Genomic DNA, 25,964 nt, shown 5'->3' on the forward strand with positions numbered 1-25,964 from the left:
GTAAGGGATGAACAAAGATCTAAAAACGATATTCATTTTGAAAATGAAACACATTTTTTCTTTTAATCTAATGCCCACAATACATACTAAAATTGAGACGTGAACCAAAAGGACAAAAATATTTGTTAACTTAATGTATTACCGTAAACTCCTTAACTTGTTACTAAGAGTAACACAATCAGGCAGAATTTTATTATCGAAACTTGTCTTACCAATTTAGTAAAACACCACTTCAACACCAAGAAAACCAAGAATCCACGTTTAGCTCAAAATAGTGAATTTTACATGCTTAAGATTCAAAGAGTAGTGTTTTAACACAAAAAAATGGATTGAGTGGGACAGAAATTCAGATACAACTCAGGAAATGAACTGACATGTAAAACCAGAATGTCATAACTTCATAATATATCCTAATCCATTTTTACGTGGCTTTTTACAGCTTAGATTTCCAACAAGCATCACCAAAATAACCAGAAGAATAGAAAAGCCCCTGCTACAACAGCAACAACAACAACATCCCAGTATAATCCCACAAGTGGGGTCTGGGGAGAGTAGTATGTACGCAGACCTTACCCCTACCCCGAGGGGCAGAGAGGCTGTTTCCAGGAGACCCTCAGCTCAAGAAAGCACCAAGTGATGATATATTAGTACCATCGATAGACTCATAATAAAATAACATAAAAGACAAAACATAACATAAAGGAACCTAAAATAGCAAAATAATAGCAATATAAGAGAATATAGTAAATACGAGCAAGATGGAAGGTAAACTAATACCCAGCGCATAAAGCCTTGCATCAGTAGCTGACCAGTAGCATCCTAAGCCTAACTCCTAACTGGCTAGGCTCACTCTAGTACGCTGTAGAAATATTCACAACTTCCCCCTAACTTTCAACCTTAATGTTCGACCTCCACAATTCCCTGTCTAGGGCCATGTCCTTAGTAATCCTAAGTCGCGCCATGTCCTGCTTGATCACCTCTCCCCAATACTTCTTAGGTCTCCCTCTACCTCTTCTCGTACCCACCACCGCCAATCGCTCACACTTCCTCACAGGTACATCAGTGCTCCTCCTCTGAATGTGCTCGAACCATCTAAGTCGTGCTTCCCGCATCTTGTCCTTTGTGGAGGCCACGCCCACCCTCTCTCGAATATCTTCATTCCTAATCTTATCCATCCTTGTATGCCCGCACATCCACCTCAATATCCTCATCTCTGCTACTTGCATCTTCTGGATGTGTAAGTTCTTAACCGGCCAACACTCGATACCGTACAACATGGCAGGTCTAACTACTGCTCTATAAAACATACCTTTTAGTAACGGTGGCACTTTCTTGTCACACAGGACTTCCGTCGCTAACTTCCACTTCATCCACCCCACCCCTATACGGTGTGTGACATCCTCGTCGATCTCCCCGATCCCCTGAATAACTGACCCAAGGTACTTGAAACTACCCCTCTTAGGGATGACCTGAGAGTCAAGCCTCACTAATAATAAACAAGTCAGGCACAATCTACTGATTTCCAGAGCTAACTAAGTTGACACTTCAGCAACCGCGAACAAGGCTTCGAACAACAACCTCGACGGTGCAACTAGACTTTAAACTCAACTCCCCGCTTTCCTCTTAGTCCCTCGCTCCCTCCTTGCTCCATCTAACAAGTTGGACAATTCTTCAGAGACATACTTCATACATGTGCGTGCACCTGGATCCCTGTCCAGACATTTTGCTGCTATAGTCGTGATGCTATTAGACATCAGCTCATCATCATCATCATCATCATCTTGGAAAAGTGATTTATTCACTATCGACTTTTTTCCACCTTGGAGTTGCTCCTGAATCCAGCAGTAGTGTGGAGTGGGAATCTCTTCGATTTTGGCAAACAACTCCACAAGTAGAACACCAAACATGTATACCTCAACTATTAACGGCTGAACACCACCTTCATGGATTAGAAGCCATAGTAATGTAAAGTCAGGTACTTATTAAACAATAAAAAAGAACGATTTAACACATAAAAATCACATCAACAGTCAGATGTTCTCAACTCAAGATTCAGCAAATATTTAGGGAAATTTTAACACTCTTGATACCACAACATGAATGAATAACAGTTATTTGTACATCCCATCACTGAGGCAATTGAATAGAGATAGACACTGATGATTCAAAGAGTTTCCACCTACGAGTTTGACGGAAACCTGAACACAGAATAAGATGGCCAAGATAATGGAAATAAGTGGCCCTAGTAAAGGTAGGGCCTCTCTTTACTGGAGATTGAAGAAGGGTGATAGTAGACGATTGTAAGGCCCCGTGAAAACTTGTACTCAAAACCCGGTAGTTTGGACCTTTTGTACTAATCTATGCTATAAAAAGTTAAGAAATACTGTTTTCCAGAAAATGCGATTCTGCGGTCGAGAATGCGGTTGCATATCAGGTATACGGACCGCATAATCACCGCAAAGTGAGTCAGTGTTTGGTCGAATTGGAGGTTAAATCTGCGACCTGATATGCGATCGCATAACCGATACGCGGACCGCATAATCGTCGCATATTTCTCTTGGGATTTTTGTGAGGGGCAGTTCTACGGTGCATTATGCGATCGCGGAATGAGTACGCGGACCATAATTCTGCCGCATACCCAGGCAATGTGTTCAGATTTTGGGAGTACTTTTGTGGTCCACTCTGTGGACCGCATTTCCACTCTGCGATCGCAAAGTGCGATCGCATACCTAACCCGGGCTCCAATTTTCTAAATTTTAAACCCGACCCCTTTTTCAATAAAACACCCCAGCCCCTTATTTTAACCTATTTTATGAACAAACCTAGAGAGAGGGAAGGAAGGATTCTTGAGAGAGAAAGTCTTGTCTCCATCAATTTGATTTTTCAAAGTCACTCGGGCCGGAGAATTTCAAGTAATTGTCTTCATCTCCATTCTTGAAGGTAAATCCCCAACCCTTTATCATTGTTTTCAGATTTAAACAAAAAGGGGGACTCTCATGCGTCAATTCTTGAAAATGGAAGTTAAGATACACATGCATGTCCTTTAAAACCTAGAATCTAGTAAGAGGAATTGGGTAGAACTAAAGATTTGCAAAAGAGGGGTTGGAAACCTAAGTAAGTTCGGGCTGAGTTTGTGAACTTCAATTCTAAGTTATATGTGCTAACTTGTGAACTAGATTGACGGTACTAGGTTATTGGTGAATTGAAAGTAGAAGCTAAAAGGGAATTCGACTCCAGGTATGTATGACTAACTTTAACCTTTGTAAAGTCACCTTGTTGGTGTACGGGTAATTGGTATGTGTTACTTATGTGGACTATTTTGTGAAATTCCTATGATTAATGTGCCTTGAACGTTGTTGGTTAAGTTTTCCGTTATTGTGGTGTGAGTAAAATGGCAATAACACAAGTGCGTGTGGGTATGAATGTGTTACGTGGTAAGAGCTGTGGAACAAACGATGGAAAGAAATCGTAATTGATACAATTGAAACAACTGTGACAATATCATACGTGACTTGTTGTGGGCAATTATCGTTGTGACTTGAATTGTGTACGGGTTATTGTATATGTTGGAATTGGTATTGATGTTTATGAACACTCTTTGTGAATTGTTGTTGTTGTTGTGTGAAATATGATTGTCCGGTAGGATTGGGTTGCGCGCCGCAACACGAAGTAATAAGGTGTGGGTTGTGGTGATAAGGGTGGCCGAGGTAATAAGGGTGGAAAAGTGATCGAAATCACTATTGAAATAAAAATATGTGAAAGTTGTGAAACCATTTATGTGATGAAATAATGTTGAAAGGGGAAAAGGAGAGATTGTGGAGTTGCTTGGCTTTGGTTGTTCCTTTCATGTGCATTTGATTGTTGATTCTATTACTGTTTGTTGTCTGTGTATTTCTTGATTTTACTTAGGGTAAAGTTTGTTTATACATACCAGTACAATTCAAATGTACTGACGTCCCTTTTGCCGGGGGCGCTACATTCGTGTTATGATTGTAGGTGGTTCCATAACAGATACTCCAGCCCACCGACAGTAGCACTCCTTCACCTCCCGTCAGCTGAATTGGTGAGCCCCTTTCCTCTCGGGACCCTGCGTGGCTCATGCCGCTTTTCTTCTTGGAGTCTTATTTTGGTATTTGTGTAAGGTATAGTCGGAGCCTTGTTGCCGGCATTTCCGTATTATTCTTCAGTTGTATTTAGAGGCTCCGTAGACAGGAAACGTGGGTTGTGTACTTATGTATTTTGGGCAGTATAACTTGTAAACCACGTTAAGTAACTATGTATGTTATGTAAATCTCGTAAGAATGTGTTTAGATTTATAAATGGCTATTTCACTTGGTTAATGGGTGATGGAAACGCAAGGTATCACGTGGAATAGGAAAGGCACCCAGGTTCGCTTGGCTGGGGCTATCCGGTCGAGCGTCGGTCGCGCCTCTCGGTTTTGGGGCGTGACAAACTTGGTATCAGAGCCTAAGGTTTTAAAGTGTCCTAGGATGTCTTGGAGCCATGTCTAGTAGAGTCCTTCTTATCGGTGTGTTGTCGACCACATCTATAAGTTGGAGGCTACATGGGCATTTAGGAAATTACCTTATTCTTTGTTACTCTATATCGTGCGGTGAAGTGAAAAGTGGAAGTATTTATATCTAACTCGTGCTCTGTTCCAAATTTTCAGTAATGGCACCTAAGAAGAGAGCTAGACTCGGCCTCGGGGCCAATGCCACCCCAAGTGTGGCTGTGAATCATGTACCTGATGCCGTGGGTGAGAGTGACTCCCCGGTCTCGAATCTGCCTGGCCCATCTATTCAAGATTCAAGTATTCCTGTTCCAGCTGCGGCAGAGGGTGCTACCATCCCTCCCGCTGATATTCCTGATCTTGATGCAATTCCAGCTTTCAGTCCCGGGGTTTCTGATGGGGACCTTAGAGGAGCCATCCATATGTTGACCCAGTTAGTGGCCGCTCAGGCCCAGAAATCTCATGATGCCCCTGCGCCCCCCAGCGGACAAGGGGATTCTGCCAGCTCCAGAGTCAACCAGTTTCTGCGGTTGTCCCCTCCAGAGTTCACGGGCACAGACCCAGAGGCAGATCCGCAGGATTTCCTTGATGAAATGTATAAGACCCTTTGAGTGATGAAGGCTACAGAGACGGAAGGGGTTGAGTTGGCTTCATACAGGTTGAGGGGAGCAGCGTATTCGTGGTTCGAGATATGGGAGGATTCCCGTGGGGAGGGAAGACCTCCGGCTAGATGGGATGAGTTTGTAGATGCATTCATGGACCACTTCTTGCCTGTCGAGACAATGGCGGCCCGTGCTACAGAGTTTGAGGTCCTCAAGCAGGGCAGTATGAGTGTTTGGGAGTACCACATAGAGTTTGTGAGGTTGTCCAAGTATGCTCCTCAGTTAGTGTCGACCATGGATGCTCGAGTTCGGCGATTCGTTCAGGATCTTAGTCCTTTGGTGGTGAATGAGGCTGCTACAACGGCCTTACACTCAGATTTAAATTATGGGAAGATTGTGGGGTTCGCTCAGGCCACAGAGGCTAGGAAGTTGAAAATACAGGCAGGAAGGGAGAGTAGCAGTAGGGCTCGATCAGCGGGTCACTCAAGGAGACCAGTTCCTGGGAGAGGGCCATCAGGGTCGTCCCAGTCATATGCTCAGTCCTCAGCAAGCGCACCGCCATCGATGCACAATTATCAGCAGGGCAGTCACTTGAGATCAGGTTCAGACAATAGGAGACCCCATCATTCCGGTCGTCCCGGAGGGAGATCACTGCAGCAGGGGAGGGCTTCATGCCCCAAGTGTGGGAGGTTCCATTACGAGACTTGTTATTTGGATATTCCGGTGTGTTATAGATGCGGGGCGAGAGGTCATATCCAGCGGGACTGCCGTGCGCCCAGTCAGGGCATGGGTGGGGGATTTGCTCAGTCATCCGGTTCTTCAGCTGCCACATCATCCGTGCGTCCTCCAGCTCCAGCAGGGCGCGGTGTAGTTAGGGGTGGAGCTCGTGGTAGAGGTGTATCCAGCCGGTTTTACGCCTTGAGTGGTCGCCAGAGTGCAGAGGCCTCCCCAGATGCTGCTACAGGTATCTTGTCTGTTCAGGCCATTGATTGTTATGCTCTTATTGATCCGGGTCCTCTTTGGCTTATGTCACCCCATTCATTGCTTCAAGTTTTGGGGTAGAACCCGAACAACTTCATGAGTCGTTCTCTGTATCGACTCCGGTTGGTGATTCTATTACAACCATGCGAGTTTATAGGAATTGCGTTGTCATGGTATGTGGTCGTGCTACCACGACCGATCTTATTGAGCTTGAAATGGTGGATTTTGATGTGATTATGGGAATGGACTGGCTTTATTCGTGCTTTGCTAAACTTGACTGCCGAACGAGAGTCATGAGGTTTGAGTTCCCTAATGAGCCGGTTATTGAGTGGAATGAAAATGGTGTGGTGCCGAAAGGTAGGTTTATTTCCTACCTTAAGGCTTCAAAGATGATTAGGAAGGGGTGTATCTACCATTTAGTCCGGGTGGCAGACACCACTTCAAAAGTGTCTGTCCCCGAGTCCGTGCCAGTCGTGAAGGAGTTTCTTGAAGTGTTTCCGGACGAGCTTCCAGAGATCCCGCCAGATAGGGAGATTGATTTCGGGATTGATGTATTGCCAGATACGCGACCGATATCTATTCCACCATACAGAATGGCGCCAGTGGAGTTGAGGGAGTTAAAGGAACAATTGAAGGATTTATTAGAAAAGGGGTTCATGCGTCCAAGTGTGTCACCGTGGGGTGCCCCGGTTCTTTTGTCAGAAAGAAGGATGGGTCGCTCCAGATGTGTATTGATTATCGGCAGCTTAACAAGGTCACCATCAAGAATAAATATCCTTTTCCTCCGATAGATGATTTGTTCGACCAATTGCAAGGTGTGAGGTTCTTTTCCAAAATTGATCTACGGTCCGGGTATCACCAATTGAAGATCAGAGAACAAGATATTCCTAAGACCACTTTCAGAACTCGCTATGGTCACTTTGAATTCTTGGTCATGTCTTTTGGGCTAACCAACGCCCCGACAGATTTCATGGATCTTATGAATCGGGTCTTCAAGCCATTTCTAGACTCCTTTGTGATTGTTTTCATTGATGACATCCTTGCTTATTCGCGGAGCCGGGAGGATCATGCCGATCACCTCAGGGCAGTTCTGCAGACCCTTTATCAGCATCAGTTGTATGCTAAATTTTCAAAATGTGAATTTTGGTTGGAGTCCGTTACTTTTCTGGGCCATGTTGTTTCTAGTGAACGGATTCAGGTGGATCCTCAGAAGATTGCAGTAGTAAAAGATTGGCCTTGACCCACGACCCTGATGGAGATCCGTAGCTTCTTGGGTTTAGCGGGGTATTATCGGAGGTTTGTGGAGGGATTCTCTACCCTCGCCTCCCCTTTGACTAAGTTGACGCAGAAAGCAGTTAAGTTCCAATAGTCCGACACTTGTGAGAAAAGTTTTCAGGAATTGAAGTCGAGATTGACCTCGGCACCGATATTGACCTTGTCGGAAGGCACAGAAGGATTTGTGGTTTATTGCGATGCCTCCAGGGTCGGTTTGGAGTGTGTGTTGATGAAACATAGGAAGGTCATAACGTACGCTTCAAGGCAACTCAAGAATCACGAGAAGAATTATCCGACGCATGATTTGGAGCTTGCGGCAGTTGTATTTGCCTTGAAAATATGGCGGCATTATCTTTATAGGGTCCATGTGGATGTGTTCTCGAACCATAAGAGTCTCCAATATTTGTTCAAGCACAAGGAGTTGAATTTAAGGCAACGGCGGTGGTTAGAATTGATCAAGGATTATGATATGGATATTTTATACCATCCAGGGAAGGCGAATGTGGTGGCCGACGCTCTCAGTCGGAAGTCCCTGGGTAGTTTGGCTCATTTGGGAGCGGATCAGAGGCCTTTGGCTCGAGAGGTTTATCAATTGGCCAGTCTGGGGGTTCATATTTCGACCTCAGACGAGGGGAAGGTTATGGTGCGTAATGGAGCAGAATCATCGCTGGTAGCGGAAGTCAAGGAAAAGCAGCTCATTGATCCAGCATTAGCACAGATGAAAGAGCCAGTTTTGAATAAAAAGACTTCGACATTTTCACTCGGTGGTGAGGATGGAGTATTACGATGTCAAGGTAGGCTATGTGTTCCAGATGTGGATAATCTTTGGGGGAGGGTAATGGCGGAGGCTCATAATTCCAGGTATTCTGTGCACCCAGGTTCTACGAAAATGTACCGTGATCTCAAGGAAATTTATTGGTGGAACGGTATGAAGAGGGGTGTGGCGGACTTTGTATCTAAATGCCCGAATTGTCAGCAAGTAAAAGCTGAGCACTAGCGGCCCAGTGGGTTAACTCAGCTTGTGGAAATACCAATGTGGAAATGAGAGATGATCAACATGGATTTCGTGGTAGGATTACCTCGCACTCAGCGCAAGTTTGACTCAATTTGGGTAATAGTGGATCGACTCACCAAATCAGCTCACTTTTTGCCAGTCAAGTCCACGGATACTGCGGAACAATATGCTCAACTGTATATCAAGGAAATAGTAAGGCTTCATGGCACTCCACTTTCTATTATTTCAGATCGAGGGGCCCAGTTCACAACTAATTTTTGGAAGAAATTTCAGCAAGGTTTGGGTACTCAGGTGAATCTCAGCACGACTTTCCATCCGCAGACTGACGATCAAGCGGAGCGGACTATTCAGACGCTTGAAGATATGTTACGGGCTTGTGTCTTGGATTTCAAAGGTAATTGGGATGATCACTTGCCACTTATAGAATTTGCTTACAATAACAGCTTCCATGTTAGCATTCAGATGGCTCCGTTTGAGGCATTGTACGGGAGGAGATGTAGGTCTCCGATTGGATGGTTCGAAGTGGATGAAGCAGAATTGTTAGGCCAGATCTCGTGCACCAGGCTATGGAAAAAGTTAAAATCATTCAGGAAAGGCTGAAAGCTGCTCAGAGTCGCCAGAAATCTTATGCGGACATTCGTCGAAGAAAATTGGAATTCCAAGTAGATGATTGGGTGTTCTTGAGGGTATCTCCTATGAAGGGAGTCATGCGATTTGGGAAGAAAGGAAAGTTGAGTCCTAGATATGTCGGGCCATATCGGGTCACTCAAAGGATAGGACATGTGGCCTATAGATTGGAATTGCCCCCTGAAATGTCATTAGTGCACCCGGTGTTCCATGTGTCTATGTTAAAGAAAGTGGTTGGAGACCCATCCACCATCGTGCCAATCGAGGCTATCGAGGTCAATGAAGAGTTATCATATGAAGAAATTCCGGTCGCTATTCTTGATAGGCAAGTCCGCAAATTGAGAAACAAGGAAGTTTCTTCAGTTAAACTGTTATGGCAAAGTCAACAAGTCGAGGAAGCCACGTGGGAAGCGGAAAGTGAAATGAAAGAAAAATATCCCCATCTGTTTGAACAAGTCTAGTAGTGATCGTGCGAACTCTTGTCTCTAAGTAAATTGATGTTGTGTTCAATCTGGTGCAAAGACACCCCATATTTTTCCCTAAATGCTTTACTATTGTAACTCTTCAAGTTGTGCAAGAATTGTATGTGTTGTGATTAGTTGAGTCATGCGCAATCCCCTTTTTGGTAAGTGAAAGTTTTGTAAGAACTCATGTGATAAGTGAATGATTAAAAGTAGTGTAGATTGGTAATGATTAATTGAAATGTGTATAGTGTATTGAAGTGGTTGGACTGTATGGAACTCATTGACGTGACCAAATCATGTGCAATGTTGAGGTAATGAATTGTATACCAGTTGTAGGGATAATAGGGATAGCGTAATAGTGCTTGGAAATAATGTTTTGGGGGCTCTCTAACAGGTAGATAAGTCTAATTACAAAGGAAACTCTGGCAAAATATTTCAAAAAAGGAGTTTGCATTTCATGTTTTCAAAACCAACCGATTTCCAAAATCCTCATTCGAGGACGAATGATTTTAAGTGGGGGAGGATGTAAGGCCCCGTGAAAACTTGTACTCAAAACCCGGTAGTTCGGACCTTTTGTACTAATCTATGCTATAAAAAGTCAAGAAATACTGTTTTCCAGAAAATGCGATTCTGCGGTCGAGAATGTGGTCGCATATCAGGTATGCGGACCGCATAATCGCCGCAAAGTGAGTCAGTGTGTTGGTCGAATTGGAGGTTAAATCTGCGACCTGATATGCAATCGCATAACCGATATGCGAACCGCATAGTCATCGCATATTTCCCTTGAGATTTTTGTGAGGGGCAGTTCTGCGGTGTATTATGCGACCGCAGAACGAGTACGCGGACCACATTTCTGCTGCATACCCAGGCAGTGTGTTCAGATTTTGGGAGCACTTTTGCGGTCCACTCTGCGGACCGCATTTCCACTCTACGATCGCAAAGTGCGATCGCATACCTAACCCGGGCTCCAATTTTCTAAATTTTAAACTCGACCCCTTTTTCAATAAAACACTCCAGCCCCTTATTTTAACCTATTTTCTGAACAAAACTAGAGAGAGGGAAGGAAGGATTCTTGAGAGAGAAAGTCTTGTCTCCATCAATTTGATTTTTCAAAGTTACTCGGGTCGAGGAATTTCAAGTAATTGTCTTCATCTCCGTTCTTGAAGGTATAATCCCAAACCTTTTTTCATTGTTTTCAGATTTAAACAAAAAGGAGGACTCTCATGCGTTAATTCTTGAAAATGGAAGTTGAGATACACATGCATGTCCTTTAAAACCTAGAATCTAGTAAGAGGAATTGGGTAGAACTAAAGATTTGCAAAAGAGGGGTTGGAAACCTAAGTAAGTTCGGGCTGAGTTTGTGAACTTCAATTCTAAGTTATATGTGCTAACTTGTGAACTAGATTGACGGTACTAGGCTGTTGGTGAATTGAAAGTAGAAGCTAAAAGGGAATTCGACTCCAGGTATGTATGGCTAACTTTAACCTTTGTAAAGTCACCCTGTTGGTGTACGGGTAATTGGTATGTGTTACTTATGTGAACTATTTTGTGAAATTCCTGTGATTAATATGCCTTGAACGTTGTTGGTTAAGTTTTCCGTTATTGTGGTGTGAGTAAAATGGCAATAACACAAGTGCGTGTGGGTATGAATGTGTTACGTGGTAAGAGCTATGGAACAAACGATGGAAAGAAATCGTAATTGATACAATTGAAACAACTGTGGCAATATCATACGTGACTTGTTGTGGGCAATTATCGTTGTGACTTGAATTGTGTACGGGTTATTGTATATGTTGGAATTGGTATTGATGTTTATGAACACTCTTTGTGAATTGTTGTTGTTGTTGTTGTGTGAAATATGATTGTCCGGTGGGATCGGGTTGCGCGCCGTAACACGAAGTAATAAGGTGTGGGTTGTGGTGATAAGGGTGGCCGAGGTAATAAGGGTGGAAAAGTGTTCGAAATCACTATTGAAATAAAAATATGTGAAAGTTGTGAAACCATTGATGTGATGAAATAATGTTGAAAGGGGAAAAGGAGAGATTGTGGAGTTGCTTGGCTTTGGTTGTTCCTTTCATGTACATTTGATTGTTGATTCTATTACTGTTTGTTGTCTGTGTATTTCTTGATTTTACTTGGGGTAAAGTTTGTTTATACATACCAGTACAATTCAAATGTACTGACGTCCCTTTTGCCGGGGGCGCTACATTCGTGTTATGATTGTAGGTGGTTCCATAACAGGTACTCCAGCCCACCGACAGTAGCACTCCTTCACCTCCCGTCAGCTGAATTGGTGAGCCCCTTTCCTCTCGGGGCCCTGCGTGGCTCATGCCGCTTTTCTTCTCGGAATCTTATTTTGGTATTTGTGTAAGGTATAGCCGGAACCTTGTTGCCAGCATTTTCGTATTATTCTTTAGTTGTATTTAGAGGCTCCGTAGACAGGAAACGTGGGTTATGTACTTATGTATTTTGGGCAGTATAACTTGTAAACCACGTTAAGTAACTATGTATGTTATGTAAATCTCGTAAGAATGTGTTTAGATTTATAAATGGCTATTTCACTTGGTTAATGGGTGATGGAAACGCAGGGTATCACGTGGAATAGGAAAGGCATCCAGGTTCGCTTGGCTGGGGGCTACCCGGTCGAGCGTCGGTCGTGCCCCTCAGTTTTTTGGGCATGACAACGATAATCATGCAATTTAGATAATATTTACACTCCAATTTGGCCGCACTTTATTAATGTTTGAATGTAAAAGATAACAAAATGCTCTAATTAAGAGTTTTATGCTTTGCGGGAGCCATTCCGAGCTAGGAGGAAGCTAAAAGAGTATTTTGGAGTCAATATGGAGCATGGAAGGCCAACCGAAAGATAACACGATCGAAAAGGAGAAGAAAGAGCAAGGACCAGGTTCGCGGCCGCGAACAGAAGTTGTGTAAAATCCGCGGTCTATCCGCGGTCTATCCGCGATCCAATCCGCGGCCACAGACGGGTTGTTCAGAGCCAAAATGTCAGGGCCAATTGTGTAATTTCCAGTACGACTCTCCTTAACCTATAAGAAGCCCAGCTTGCCCAAAAAGAGGATATTGAGGTTTTTGAAGGGATTTTGAAGGCAAGAACAAGCAAGAAGCAAGGCGGAAGATTCGACATAGAGTTTTTACCTTTCTTCTTCTTGTTTTTATCATTGATGATGAATTCTATCGTTATGATTGTGAAAACGATTATGGTTAGCTAAACTCCTAATCTATGGTTTTGAAGAAACCTCTTGGAGGATGAATTTCTCGTTATGTTAATATAGATTTGCCATTATATTTTCTCTGTTTATTCAACTATATTGTGATTGTTGTTGATTGAAGGACCCTCAATCGGCTGTGCCTATTTAGTATGCATTACTCGGGAGAGAGTGCATATTTAGGTAGTTGTTGAACAACACCACTCCTAACGTATATGAGGGATCAATACGAAAGGTTTAAAGGTGGTATTAGGGATAACGAAACCTTGGGCGCGATCTAGGTGAGCTGTAACTAAGGCCAGCTAGCGTAATTAGGGAGAATATGTCTAGTATATTGTTGTAATTACTCGGGAGAGAGTAACGACAGTAAGAGTGTTCATGATCGATAGAGAAGACTCAGGCAAATTTATAGTAAACATAGCGGAAAGGATTCTGATAAGAAGGGAAAGCAGAACCTTAGACCATCCTCATTCTTGCTTACAAAACGGTTTATAGCTAGTTCTTAATTACTGCATCTTTATTACATAATATTTAGTTAATAAAAACCAACTTTTTTACTCAAATATCTCTAAAGATTGAACACATGAATTTCTTTGAGTCCAACAGCTGTGATTGATAGGTTAATTCCATGTCGGATTCGACTCCGAACTTGTTAACCGGAATATATTTGCAGCGACTGCTTTGTCCTTTCTATAAGGCATAGTTGGGCATGATCAAATTTTGGCGCCGTTGCTGGGGAATTAACGGTGTTATTAATTGTAGTAAAAAGAAGTACAAAATTCTTACTATAGTCAATTTTCTTCAATTTAAACTGATCATTGAAATTCTAACGTTTGTAGTCGTGGTGAATTGTTTGAAGCATTATCAGATCCTGAGAAGGTGTTCAAGGCATTGAACCGTGCAAACAGAAAAGGCATACAACAACAGAACTCAACCGAAAAATTGAACCAGACATGGAAGACGATAATCTAAACAACAGAGACAACGTGAATGACCCAAACAATAGAAACAACGTGAATGACCCAAATGATCAGGGTGTGGTACCTCTTGTGCCAGAAGCAACACTATATGATTGGGCACAACTCACCGCTGACAACTTAGCAACTGCCATTGTAGTCTCTCAGATACAAGCAGATTCATTCCAGATTACAAATAACATGCTACATTTCTTGCAGAACAAGGGACTGTTCTCTGGGTCATACGTTGAAGATCCTCAGCAACATCTAAAGAATTTCCTGTCAATCTGCGCCACGCAGAGGCAACACAACATGACACCAGAAGCAATACGTTTGTTGTTGTTTCCATTCTCAGTGACATGAACAGCTCAGACTTGGCTTAATTCACTCCCCATAAACTCCATCACTACTTGGGAGGAATTAGTCAAGCAATATTTGAACAAATTTCATCCACCCAACAAGACTGCTCAGCAAATTGATGAGATATTGAGCTTCAGACAGAAACCAACTAAGACACTACAAGAAACATAGGAGAGATTCAAGGGTCTGCTGGTTACGTGTCCACATCATGGTATTCCGGAGCAGATGTTGGGGCAGAGATTTTACATGGGTTTGGCAAATAGTTTAAAAGTAAATGTTAATGCTTCAGCAGGTGGAGTGTTTTTGAGCAAAACATTCAGAGAGTGCAAGATCCTACTTGACAAGATGGCACAAAACTCAGGATGCACAACAATCCAATCACTCCTGTGATGCACTCAGTGGCTCTAGACCCGGCCAACTCCATGTCTGAAAATATGGCCACTCTACTGACACAAATGAGCATCCTTACCAAAAAGGTTGAAGAATCAGCCCAGAAGCAACAGGTACACATCGTTGATGCAATGAATGGGGGCTTATGTACATCATTCATTAATCAACCATATGTCTGCTCGTGGAGTGCTGAAGGTGACAATCAACAATATTAGGAGAACATGAATTATGTGGCCAACTATGGGGGACCAAGACCAAGTGGTCAAAATTGGGGTCAACAGAATCAACAATATAGACCAGCTCAACAGTAGTACAACAACAATAACCATAGGGCTATGCGACCACAAGGTCAAACGGTGACTTACCAAAGGCAACAAGGGTACAACCAGCAAAATCAGTAGCAGGCTTATCAACAACCGCCACAACAACAGGTTGTGAGACATGAAGATGGGTTTGCTAAACTTGAGGGAATGATGTAACAAGTGATTGGGTCCACTGGAAAACTAGCTGAGAGTAAAATCACATGAGTCAGCGATAAAGAATATTGAGATCCAATTAGGATAGATTTCCATGGCCCTAAATAATCGTCCTCATAGGACGTTACCTGCAGACACCCACCAAAAGAGCAGGGCCCGAAGCAACTGATGGCAGTGAGTCTCCGAAATGGTAAAGACTTAGATATGGAGCAAGAAATTGCTCGTGAAAGCATACCAACAGAGACACTAGTGCCAGTACCCGTTGAGCTAGACAATTTAGCAGGGTTAACTGAGGTAATAGTACAACATGCGCAAGAGAACACCAACAAAGAAAAAGAGGTTGTGAAAGAGACGGAGATTGCACTAGAGCCAACAATAAAAGCAGAGCCTGAACAAGAGAAAAACCAAATCACAGGGAAGAAGCGGCCACCAAACACCATTCCCACAGAGATTGGCCAAGTATCAGAAAGATGAGCAGTATAAGAAATTCTTGGAGATGTTGAAGCAAATTCAGGTAAACATTCTACTGATTGATGCCTTAAAGGAGATGCCTGGCTATGTGAAGATGATGATGGACTTGATGTCCCGCAAGTTCAACTTTCAAGACTTGGCCACGATTACACTGACTCAGGCCTGCAATGTTGTTGTAACGAGATCCATAGCTGAGAAGCTGTCTGACCCTGGGAGTTTCACAATCCCTTGCACAATAGGCAACTTTGCATTTGCTAAGGCACTATGTGATCTGGGAGCAAGCATAAACCGTATGCCCCTGGCTATCTACAAAAGGCTAGGCATTGGAAGAGCTAGACCCACGTCTATGTTACTACAGCTGGCTGATCGAACAGTGAAGAGGCCCTCTGGGATTCTAGATGATGTATTGGTACAGGTTGGGATGTTTGTGTTCCCAGCAAATTTTGTCATCCTTGACTGTCGGGTTGACGAGGAAATTTCCATAATTTTGGGAAGGCCATTCTCGGCCACTGGGAGATCCTTAATTGATTGTGAAACTGGAGAGCTCAAGATGAGATTAACGATGAAGAGATAACATTCAACATGCAGAAATCTACGCGGAGACCAAGAGAATTTGCTAATTGCTCTCTAATAGATGCGGTGGATGTAGATTTGGAGGAGGAAGATGATGCAATGAACATTAAAGACCCTTTAGCAGCCTGTCTCATGAACTTAGATGAAGCTAATGGAGAAGAGTTGGTAGAGTGGGTACTTGCTCTTGAAGGCCAAGGTTTTTGGAGAAGGGAGCTTGAATTTGAGCCTTTGTACTTAGAGGAAAGAAAAACTCCTCCAGATACGCCGTCAATAAAAGAGCCACCAAAGTTGGAACTGAAGTCACTGCCATCCCATCTCAGGTATGCATTCTTAGGACCTGACTCAACTTTACCTGTTATTATCTCAGCTAGTTTGTTAGATGTGCAGGTAGAACAACTTTTGCAGGTACTGACTGAGCGCAAGACTGCAATTGGGCGGACCATTGCATACACTAAGAGGATCAGCCCGGCCTTTTGTATGCATAAGATTCTTCTGGAAAATAGGCACAAACCTTCCAGAGAACATCAAAGAAGGCTGAACCTCAACATGAAAGAAGTGGTGAAAAAGAAAGTGATTAAATGGTTAGATGCGAGAATCATATTCCCCATCTCTGACAGCAACTGGGTTAGCCCAATGCAATGTGTACCAAAAAGGGGAGGTATGACGGTAGTGAAAAATGAGAAGAATGAGTTGATCTCTACACGGACAGTCACAGGTTGGCGAATCTGTATTGATTACAGGAAGTTGAACTTGGCTACCAGGAAGGACCATTTTCCACTGTCATTCATTGATCAGATGCTAGATAGATTGGCAGGGAGGTCTCACTTTTGCTTTCTAGATGGGTACTCGGGGTATAATAAGATTTCTATTGCCCCGGAGGATAGAGAGAAAACATCGTTCACCTGCCCTTATGGAATTTATGCTTTTCGGCGAATGCCGTTTGGCCTATGCAACGCATCCTCCACACTCCAAAGGTGCATGATGGCCATCTTCACACATATGGTAGAGGAGATAATTGAGGTTTTCATGGATGACTTCTCAGTGGTGGGGAACTCATTTGATGATTGCCTTGTGAACTCGAGAAGAGTTTTGAAAAGGTGTATCGAGACTAATTTGGTACTCAACTGGGAAAAGTGTCATTTCATGGTACAGGAAGGTATAGTCTTGGGGCACCTAGTATTAAGTAAAGGTATTGAGGTGGATTGTGCAAAAGTTGATGTGATAGAAAAGCTTCCACCACCCACCTTCGTCAAAGCAATCAGAAGTTTTCTTGGGCACGCCGGTTTCTATAGGAGATTTATGAAGGATTTTTCTAAAATTGCTAGTCCCTTATGTAAATTGCTTGAAAAAGATAACCCTTTTGTGTTTTGTGATGACTGCAGTGTAGCTTTTGAGGAATTAAAGAAGAGATTGGTAACAACACCTATCATAGTTGCGCCCGACTGGGAGCAACCATTTGAGCTGATGTGTGATGCGAGTGACTATGCTGTGGGTGCAGTTCTTGGGCAGCGAAAAGATAAAATCATGCATCCAATATACTATGCAAGTAGAACGCTAAGTGGAGCCCAGCTAAATTACACTGTGACCGAGAAAGAGATGTTGGCAATGGTGTTCGCATTTGACAAGTTCAAGTCATACCTGATAGGCTCGAAGGTAATTGTTTATACTGACCATGCTGCTCTCAGGTACTTAATTGAGAAGGAGGAGTCAAAATCGCGCCTGATTCGATGGGTGCTACTGCTGCAAGAATTTGATTTGGAGATAGGGAACGGAGAACCAAGTAGTTGACCATTTATCCAGGCTGGAAGGAGTTGAAAAAAAGGTTGAGGTAGAAGAGATTATGGAAACCTTTCCAGATGATCAACTACTAGCCACGAGTCTCGAGGAAGCGCCATGGTATACAGACATTGCAAACTACCTGGCGAGCGATATTGTTCTTTATGATCTTTCCTCTGTTCAAAAGAAAAAGTTCTTTCGTGATTGTCGCATGTATTATTGGGATGAGCCTTATCTGTTCAGGATTTGTGTTAATAACATGATCCGGCGATGTATCCCCGAGATATCAGTCTTCTATTTTGCAGGCATGCCACGCGTCACCATATGGTGGGCACTTCGGGGGAGCATGGCCAGCTGCGAAAGTCTTGGAGTCGGGGTTCTACTAGCCAACACTGTTCAAAGATGCACATCTATGGATAAAGGGCTGTGATGAATGCCAACGAACCGAGAACATTTCCCGCAGACATGAGATGCCCATGAACCCAATTCAGGAGGTAGAAGTGTTTGATGTATGGGGGATCGACTTCATGGGGCCGTTTGTAAGCTTATATGGCAACAAATACATACTCGTCGCTGTGGACTACATGTCTAAATGGGTGGAAGCTGCAGCACTCCCTACAAATGATGCAAAGGGGGTAATTGCTTTTTTGAGAAAGAACATATTCACCCGATTTGGCACCCCACGGGCAATAATCAGTGACGGAGGCACTCACTTTTGTAATCGAGCCTTTGCAAAGTTCTTGGAGAAGTATGATGTACGCCACAAGGTGGCCACCCCATATCATCCACAAACAAGCGGGCAAGTGGAAGTCTCGAATAGAGAAATAAAGAGTATGCTGACTAAGACTATGAATGCTACTAGAACAGATTGGCGAGGAAGTTAGATGATGCACCTTGGGCGTATTGAACCGCTTTCAAAACTCCAATTGGCATGTCGCCATACAAGTTGGTGTTTGGGAAGGCGTGTCATTTACCAGTAGAGTTGGAGCATAGAGCTTGGTGGGCGTTGAGACGGTTGAATCTTGATAGTGAAGCTGTAGGAACAAGTAGAATAACGGAGTTGCACGAGCTTGATGAGTTTCAGATATCACACTTTTGCGAGCACAAGATTATACAAGGAGAGAATGAAGATGATACATGATAGAAATATTATTGAGCGGAATTTTAAACCTGGAGATACGGTATTGCTATACAACTCACGACTGAGGTTATTTCCGGGCAAATTGAAATCACGATGGTCAGGGCCTTTTCGAGTGGTTGAAATTCACCCCACGAGTGCCGTAGAGATTGCTGCAGAAAATGACTCTCACGCATTCAGAGTCAATGGGCACAGGTTGAAACATTATGTGGGCATAGATGAGGCAAAAGAAGTGTCAGTGACCCATTTGATCGAGCCTCCGATGTTGAGCGTACCTTAAATGCGCTTACATGTATCGTGCCATTACATTAAATCAGACGCTTCATGGGAGACAACCCATTGATTTGTTGTATTCGTTGTGGTGACATAAGTATCCCGGGGGTAGGCATAAACACAAAAAAAAAACTTGGACGCCTAATCCGCAGTCGCGGATCTGACTGTGGATCAACCGCGAATTTTGCAAATCTTCTATCTGCGGCCACGGATCTTACCGCGGATCCGGTCACAGACATAGCGACGTCCAGGTATCAAATTTTAATTTTTTTTTATATTCTTCCCCCTTCACCACCTTTTTAGTTAGATTTTTTTCTTTAATTAACCCCCCCCCTCCGCATCCCCCTTTTTCTTTTATTCCCCCTAACCATAAACAACATGACAAAAACAAAAACAAAACTCTCCCCCTTCCTCAACTTCTAACGCATCCCTCTCCCCCTTCTTCACCAAATCCCCTTCTCCGAAGCGAGAAGCGGAAAGCAAAGCGTGTGCTTTTTTCATGTGAAACGCAATTTAATACATAAATAAAAAAATATTAAATACAACAACATATCCAGTATTATCCTACATTGTGGGGTCTGGGGAGGGTAATGTGTGTGCAGACCTTACCCTACCTTGTGAGGATATAGAGGTTGTTTCCAATAGAATAAAAAATATTAAATAGGCATAGATAAATGATCGAGAACTCAATAAAAATAACATATTAAGCAAATGTTTCAATTCTTAAAATAACATTGGACTTTTGTGCTACTGCCAATTACAACTCCATACACCCAAGTTGGATCTTTATTTTGGCTTGATGTCATTGGATAATGAGATAGAATTTACTACAATCACCAAAAAAAACAAAAACAGAACTGGTAGAATAGGGCAGAACCAGTGAACAACAGTTTAAAAAAACAGAGCAGTAGCATAACTAGACAGAGAAAAGAAGAACTGAAAAAAATAGAAAAGAAAAAGAGAAAGAGAAGACGAGAAACGAGGAGAGGAGTCGAGAGGAAGCAGGTAAATCAGAGAAAAGCAGAAGAGGAAGAGAAGAGAAGAGAAACTTACCTTGAGAGAATAAGAAAAGAACTGAAGAAGAGATGTCGAAGGATGTTTTGGCTTGTAGCAGTAGCGAGAAATGTTTTGGAAGAAAGGTGCGTAAGTGTATTTGTAAATTTTTTTAGAAAAACCCTAAGCAGCCGCTGGACCTTGCTTAAGCGAGCTTTTCTCACTTTTTTTCCTCGCCTCGCTTTTTTGCCTAAAGCACTCACTTTTTTTTTCAAATGCCTCGCTTTAGGTCAAAAAAGCGCAGACCTAGCGCCTCGCCTCGCTTCAGCGCTTTAAGCGAGAAGCGCTCGCTTTTAATAACCCTGGAGAAGACTTAGGCAAATTTATAGCAAACATAGCAGAAAGGATTCCGATAAAAGGGGAAATCAGAACCTTAGACTATCCTCATTCTTGCTTACAAACAGTTTATAGCTAGTTCTTAATTACTACATTTTTATTACATAATATTTAGTTAATAAACACCAACTTTGTTACTCAAATATCTGTAAAGATTGAATACGTGAATTTCTGTGAGTCCAATAACTGTGATTGATAGATTAATTCCCTGTAGGATTCGACTCCAAACTTGTTAATCGGAATATATTTACAGCGACCGTTTTGTCCTTTTTATAAGACATAGTTGGGCGTGATCAAAGGGACTCTTATCAACTCTTGGACCAGCCATGAAAACCACTCTCAATCTCCTAATGCTTCAGGAAGAGAGGGAAACACCGTTGTGAGTACGTTGTCATGCGCCTCAGCAAACAGTTAGAAGCTTATCCATGAAAACTAACAACAGAAGATAGCAAACGAATGGTCGCAATTAGGGGTATATCCGCCCGTGGGTTCAGGAGTTGTGTGTGGTGACTTTAATATCAAAAGGTTTGCTGCAGAGAGAAGGAACAACAACAGAGTAACAATATCGATGCTAGAATTCTCTGATTATCCAGAGAACAACAACAATAAAAACATCCCAGTGAATTCTCACAAGTGAGGTCTTGGGAGGGTAGGATGTACGCAACCTTACCCCTACTCTGGAAGGGCAAATAGGCTGTTTCCAGAAGATCCTCGGCTAAAGAGAAATGTAAGAAGCACCGATAGAAAGTAATAACAATACAGGATATTTAGAAGAACTAAATCCAAGATAACAAAGGGGAAGATGAAAGAAGTACTTATCACAAGTAATAACAGTGCTAAGGTATATAATGATATCAAACTAAAGGGATACTAATGGCAAGTACTAACAATACAAGATATGTGGAAATAACAAACTAAGGGTAAAAGGGATATCATACTAACACTAATATTGTTGAACTAACGAAGACAAAAGGAAACGCTCAACTACATCTAACCTTCTACCCTAATTCTCAACCTCCACTCCCTCCTGTCAGGGGTCATGTCCTCGGTAAGATCAAGCTGCACCATTTCCCGCCTAATCACCTATCCCCAAAATTTTTTCTGCCTACCTCTACCCTTCCTCTTACCCCCTAAGTCTAACCTCTCACACCTCCTGACCGGGGCATCTGTGTTTCTCCTCTTTAACATGCTCGAACCATTTCAACCTTGCCTCTCGCATAATTTCCTTCATAGGGACCACTCTCACCTTGCCCCTAATAACTTTAATCCTAAGTCTATCAAACCTCGCATGTCACACATCCATCTCAACATCCTTATCTCCGCTATTTTCATCTGTTGGACATGGGAGTTCTTAACTAGCCAGCACTCTGTCCTATACAACATAGTCGGTCTAACCACTACCTTGTAGAACTTCTCTTTAAGTCTCAACGGCACATCCCAGAGAACATTGAAACTAATTACCCATTCACATACACACAAAAAAACCTTCTTAGTTGGATGCAACTTTCCCTTGAGCCAAAGGAGATATCTCTAATATCACTTTCAGAATTGACAGATTCCTATTCGTCGCCTCTGACAACACAACTATATTACTGGAATATAAAGAAATCACTCCTACTTCAAATTTAAGAAAATGTGAAAAAAAGGATTTCATCAACATTATGAGTAATTGTGGTACATGAAAGTCCAGATTTCACCTTAGCTAAAAATTAAAGACGCGAAAGGATAAATTAAAGGATGGAATAACACTTCCTTTGGTTTTCTGGAGAACAGAAAGTCTCGGAAAATTGTGATAGAATGCTTGGAGAAGGAACCTAAGAGGAAGATCTCGAATCACGGAAAATTTACAAATGAAACTGAAAGACATTATGAATAAGTACCCAGGAGCCAAAAGTCTGAATGCTTACAAATGAACAGTTCCCAAAACATGGCCAATGACCATAGAAGATATCATACAATCACAAAGATAAGTCGGAAGTAAATGATGAGAAAAGGGAAAATAGTGCCACTATGAAATTCTCAGCTACTACAAAAGGTTTACACACATATTAGGCCTACTTACACACTAGAAGATAGCGCCAACAAAACTAACGCAAATGAGTCTTGACTATCCGCAAAGGCAACACAAAACGGAGAACCTATGGCAACGGATACCAGAAAATGAAACAAAAAAGGCTAGTAAGTTGGAATTAACCATACTTCTCTATTGGTGGAAGACTCGCATTTATCAATAATGTCCTTCACTCTCTACCACGTATATCATGTCACCCTTTCCTACCCCCACAGTAAAAGAGACATAATATTTTGAGAAAGGAATTCTTTTGGCATGCCCCTTGTAAGATGAAGTTGTGTTACAGAAAGCAAGCACTGAAACACGAAAAATAGCTATGAGGTGATTCACACAAGCTGTGGGGGCCCACTAAATGGATGTCATCATAGAAAAAATGGCAGGGAAGAAGAATTTACAGAAGATACATATTTTAAGCTTGATCAATGTGCAACTAACATAATTTTCAAGACAAACCTAAATGACTAAAAAGTGGGAACGATATTTGAATTCCTCAAAATTCGGGACATATTCCAAGGCTTAACTGATGATGCCAGTATATCTTGCAGGAAAGCCCAAAGCAAAGGAATCTTTTCGATACAATTTTGCTAAAGCTCCTTATCTATAATAACATTCAACTAATTAATTGGCCTCCGAAACAAATAAGGACATACAATACTTCTCCTCCTGGCATGTGGTCTGTGGTGCTTGATTGACACAAGAAAACCTATATAAGAGAGGTCTCACTCTATGCAATAGGTGCTACTTACGTGAGAAAGAGATGGACCCCATCTGTCTCCTCCTATTCCTTCACTTTACAATAACAACACACCTCTGATAGATATTCTCAAGCACCTCAGCATTGTCCTTGCTTACATTTAGTGGAATAAACACTCACAACACACACACACAAAGAATTCCCAGGTGCTTCAAGACGACTACAACGGCACTCTGAAGATCAAGCTCAACTGCTACATTTTTACTCCTTTTAGTGTAGAATGAACTGCGTACATCAAGTTGAAACCTAGCTAGATTTCATAGTCCTTATATACTTGATAATTGACATACTTCCGATGTTTCAGTTTTTGCTTTCGCAACCTTCTGATGTACTAACAACAACACCTTCTTTGTGCACTGTACATCAATAAGATCCATTTTTGGACGATAAGAAAAACACAAATGTCACTGAAGCGCTCTAAATTTAACATGCAATACATCGGACTATTAGCAAATACAGAGAAAATCTCTTCTTTCACAAGTCAAACTAACTGCTTTTGTTAAATGATTATGACATACAGACGTTGGGAGCTTACTGGTTTAGATACAACAACAACGACCCAGTATAGTCCCACAAGTGATTACTGGTTCAAATAATAAGTTAATAAAACAGATATGTCATTGACCATAATCACTCACAACTAAGTTCACTAGCAGTACAGACATTGAACTAAATAAGAAAAAAGAAGTCGCAGAGACGCACGACTTACATACTCAAGAGAATCTGGGTTGACAGGATAAATAAGGGGGTACACCGTTTTATTATCCTCCCTTATAGGAGCAAGGAAATTAAAGTCGAACACTTTTATGTTGAAGTCCTGCAAGCCAATTGAACTGTCAATAGTAAAACATCAACTAGTAACTAAGGAGGTCCATAAGGTGTTGTTACCTCGTCACTCATTATGTCAGAAAGATCGATTGCTCGGACAGTAAATTGCTTCTCGTGCAACCAAGCAATGAGGCTTGCAAGTTGAGTAGCCACATTTATTCTACCATGCAAACGAAAGTCAGTGCCTGCCAAAGGTACAAATGACCCATCAAGAGCACACAGAAGTAGTAAATTTATTTAGTAACAAACTATAGCTTTCTTGAGTAGCTCTAATACCAAAATGAAGCAACTACGACAAAAACATAGTTGGTTTTTCATCATACACAACAGCAAGTGCTTCCTGGAAGCAGAACCCCTTTATCTTCATCAAATTGGGATGCGGGTTTTCACCCGTCAGTATTTCAAGCTCATTCTGCAAATTTTCCAATAGAGAGAGAGAGAGAGAAAAGGGTAGAGAAAGAGAAATGGGATCCAATATAACGATGGTAACATACACAAAATCTGTATGGATGGTCACCATAGTACTTCTGTCTTGGACAATAGAAATCCCATGTCTTGATAGTAACTTCTTGCACTTCTACGCCTTTGTCATCGTGAATGACACCTTCGTACAATCTCCCGTGCATAGTCTTTCTAATATCCCTGTCAAAGTTTCCAATCATATCTTTCAAATCGTCAAATCTGTATCGTTTCACATGACCCAAGGGTGCTAGAGTCATTCTCCAAAGAGAACTCATGAAGGAATATATAATCAGTGTTGAGAATTTGCAAATAAAGATCCTCACACTAGTCATCTCCTTATAATTTTGGAACTCATACACGCTAGAAGAAGAAAACAGAGGACATCATCTCACCAATTTTTGAGTAAGATGTGCAATTATATGTTTGTGAAATTTTTCATTGTTTTCTTTCCCGGGAGTGATTTAAGTTAAATTTACAAATGGGTCTATAATCGTTAAGGTGATGTGACAAGAATAATTAAAATCCCATTATTATAACCATATAATAGACAAAACCTAAGAAAATTACAGAGCCAAAAAGCCAAAGGAGAAGACAAAAATATCTAACAGAAAAGAAAGAAAAAAAAAACTAACACAAAAATCAAGAGTATCATTGATTCGTTCAAAGATTTAAGAAAAGTTAAAGCGGACAATTCTGAAGAAGAAAGTGAGAGAGAGAAGCATACTCATTGGTGGCCATCTGCTCCTTTATTTTCTCGCAAATCCCCATAAACGTTTCTTCAAAACCCTCAAAACAGCGATTGTGGGACTTAATATAGTTGTCCTTCTGATAATAGAACGCTGCATCGCCCCATCGCGCCAATTCCTTCCTCAACTTTTCCAGGCTTTCCAGGCGTTCCATTGATTTTGCACTTTGCAACGAGAGGAAGGAGCGGAATAGATGTAAATGCGGATGAGTATTGGAGAGAATTAGAGAAAAGTAGAGGAATTCTTATTGATTTTGGAATAGAAGTCGTTTGCCAAATAATAAACCCTACAATTTCTCTAAATATCGACATTAGCTATAAAATTTATTTATAACACTCCCCTTAAATATCTATTCGACAGATAATATCTCGTTAAAACCTTAACTAAAATAAAACCAAATGAAAAAAAAAATCTAGAGAAGAAAAAAGAGTACACATATTGAAAAACTTAGTGGGACAAAACCTTTTAAGAGGAAAAAAATACAACGCATATTAACTCCCCTGATAAGAGCATCAATTCACATATTCAAACATTTGTATTCCAATCTTGTGCACCATCTTTAAAGGATCTTTGGTAGAGATTTGATAAACAAATCAA

The 25,964-nt window shown here is 41.9% G+C and overlaps 1 protein-coding gene across 8 annotated transcripts; it reads right to left on the bottom strand.

The window, feature by feature from the left end:
- Window positions 1-370: 370 nt before the first annotated feature.
- On the bottom strand, window positions 371-25,640 carry LOC107776565 (uncharacterized). 8 transcript variants are annotated; one of them, XR_012707582.1, is made up of 6 exons: window positions 25,346-25,635; window positions 24,654-24,801; window positions 24,436-24,571; window positions 24,220-24,344; window positions 24,041-24,148; window positions 371-1,939 (listed from the first exon to the last, which is right to left on the bottom strand). XR_012707582.1 is itself a non-coding variant. In XM_075249470.1 (4 exons), exons 1-4 carry the CDS (start codon window positions 25,347-25,349, stop codon window positions 1,922-1,924), a joined length of 255 nt encoding a protein of 84 aa, XP_075105571.1. In that variant the 5' UTR covers window positions 25,350-25,636; the 3' UTR covers window positions 371-1,921. The 8 variants fall into 8 exon arrangements, 2 of the variants coding, with proteins under 2 accessions (XP_075105571.1, XP_075105570.1); XR_012707583.1 differs by lacking the exon at window positions 371-1,939 and adding an exon at window positions 23,062-23,687; XR_012707586.1 differs by lacking the exon at window positions 24,436-24,571 and having other exon boundaries at window positions 25,346-25,631.
- Between the last annotated feature and the right edge of the window lie 324 nt (window positions 25,641-25,964).

The sequence above is a fragment of the Nicotiana tabacum genome, chromosome 3 (assembly GCF_000715075.1).
Source record: "Nicotiana tabacum cultivar K326 chromosome 3, ASM71507v2, whole genome shotgun sequence".
In the NCBI taxonomy this organism is placed as follows: Eukaryota; Viridiplantae; Streptophyta; class Magnoliopsida; order Solanales; family Solanaceae; genus Nicotiana; species Nicotiana tabacum.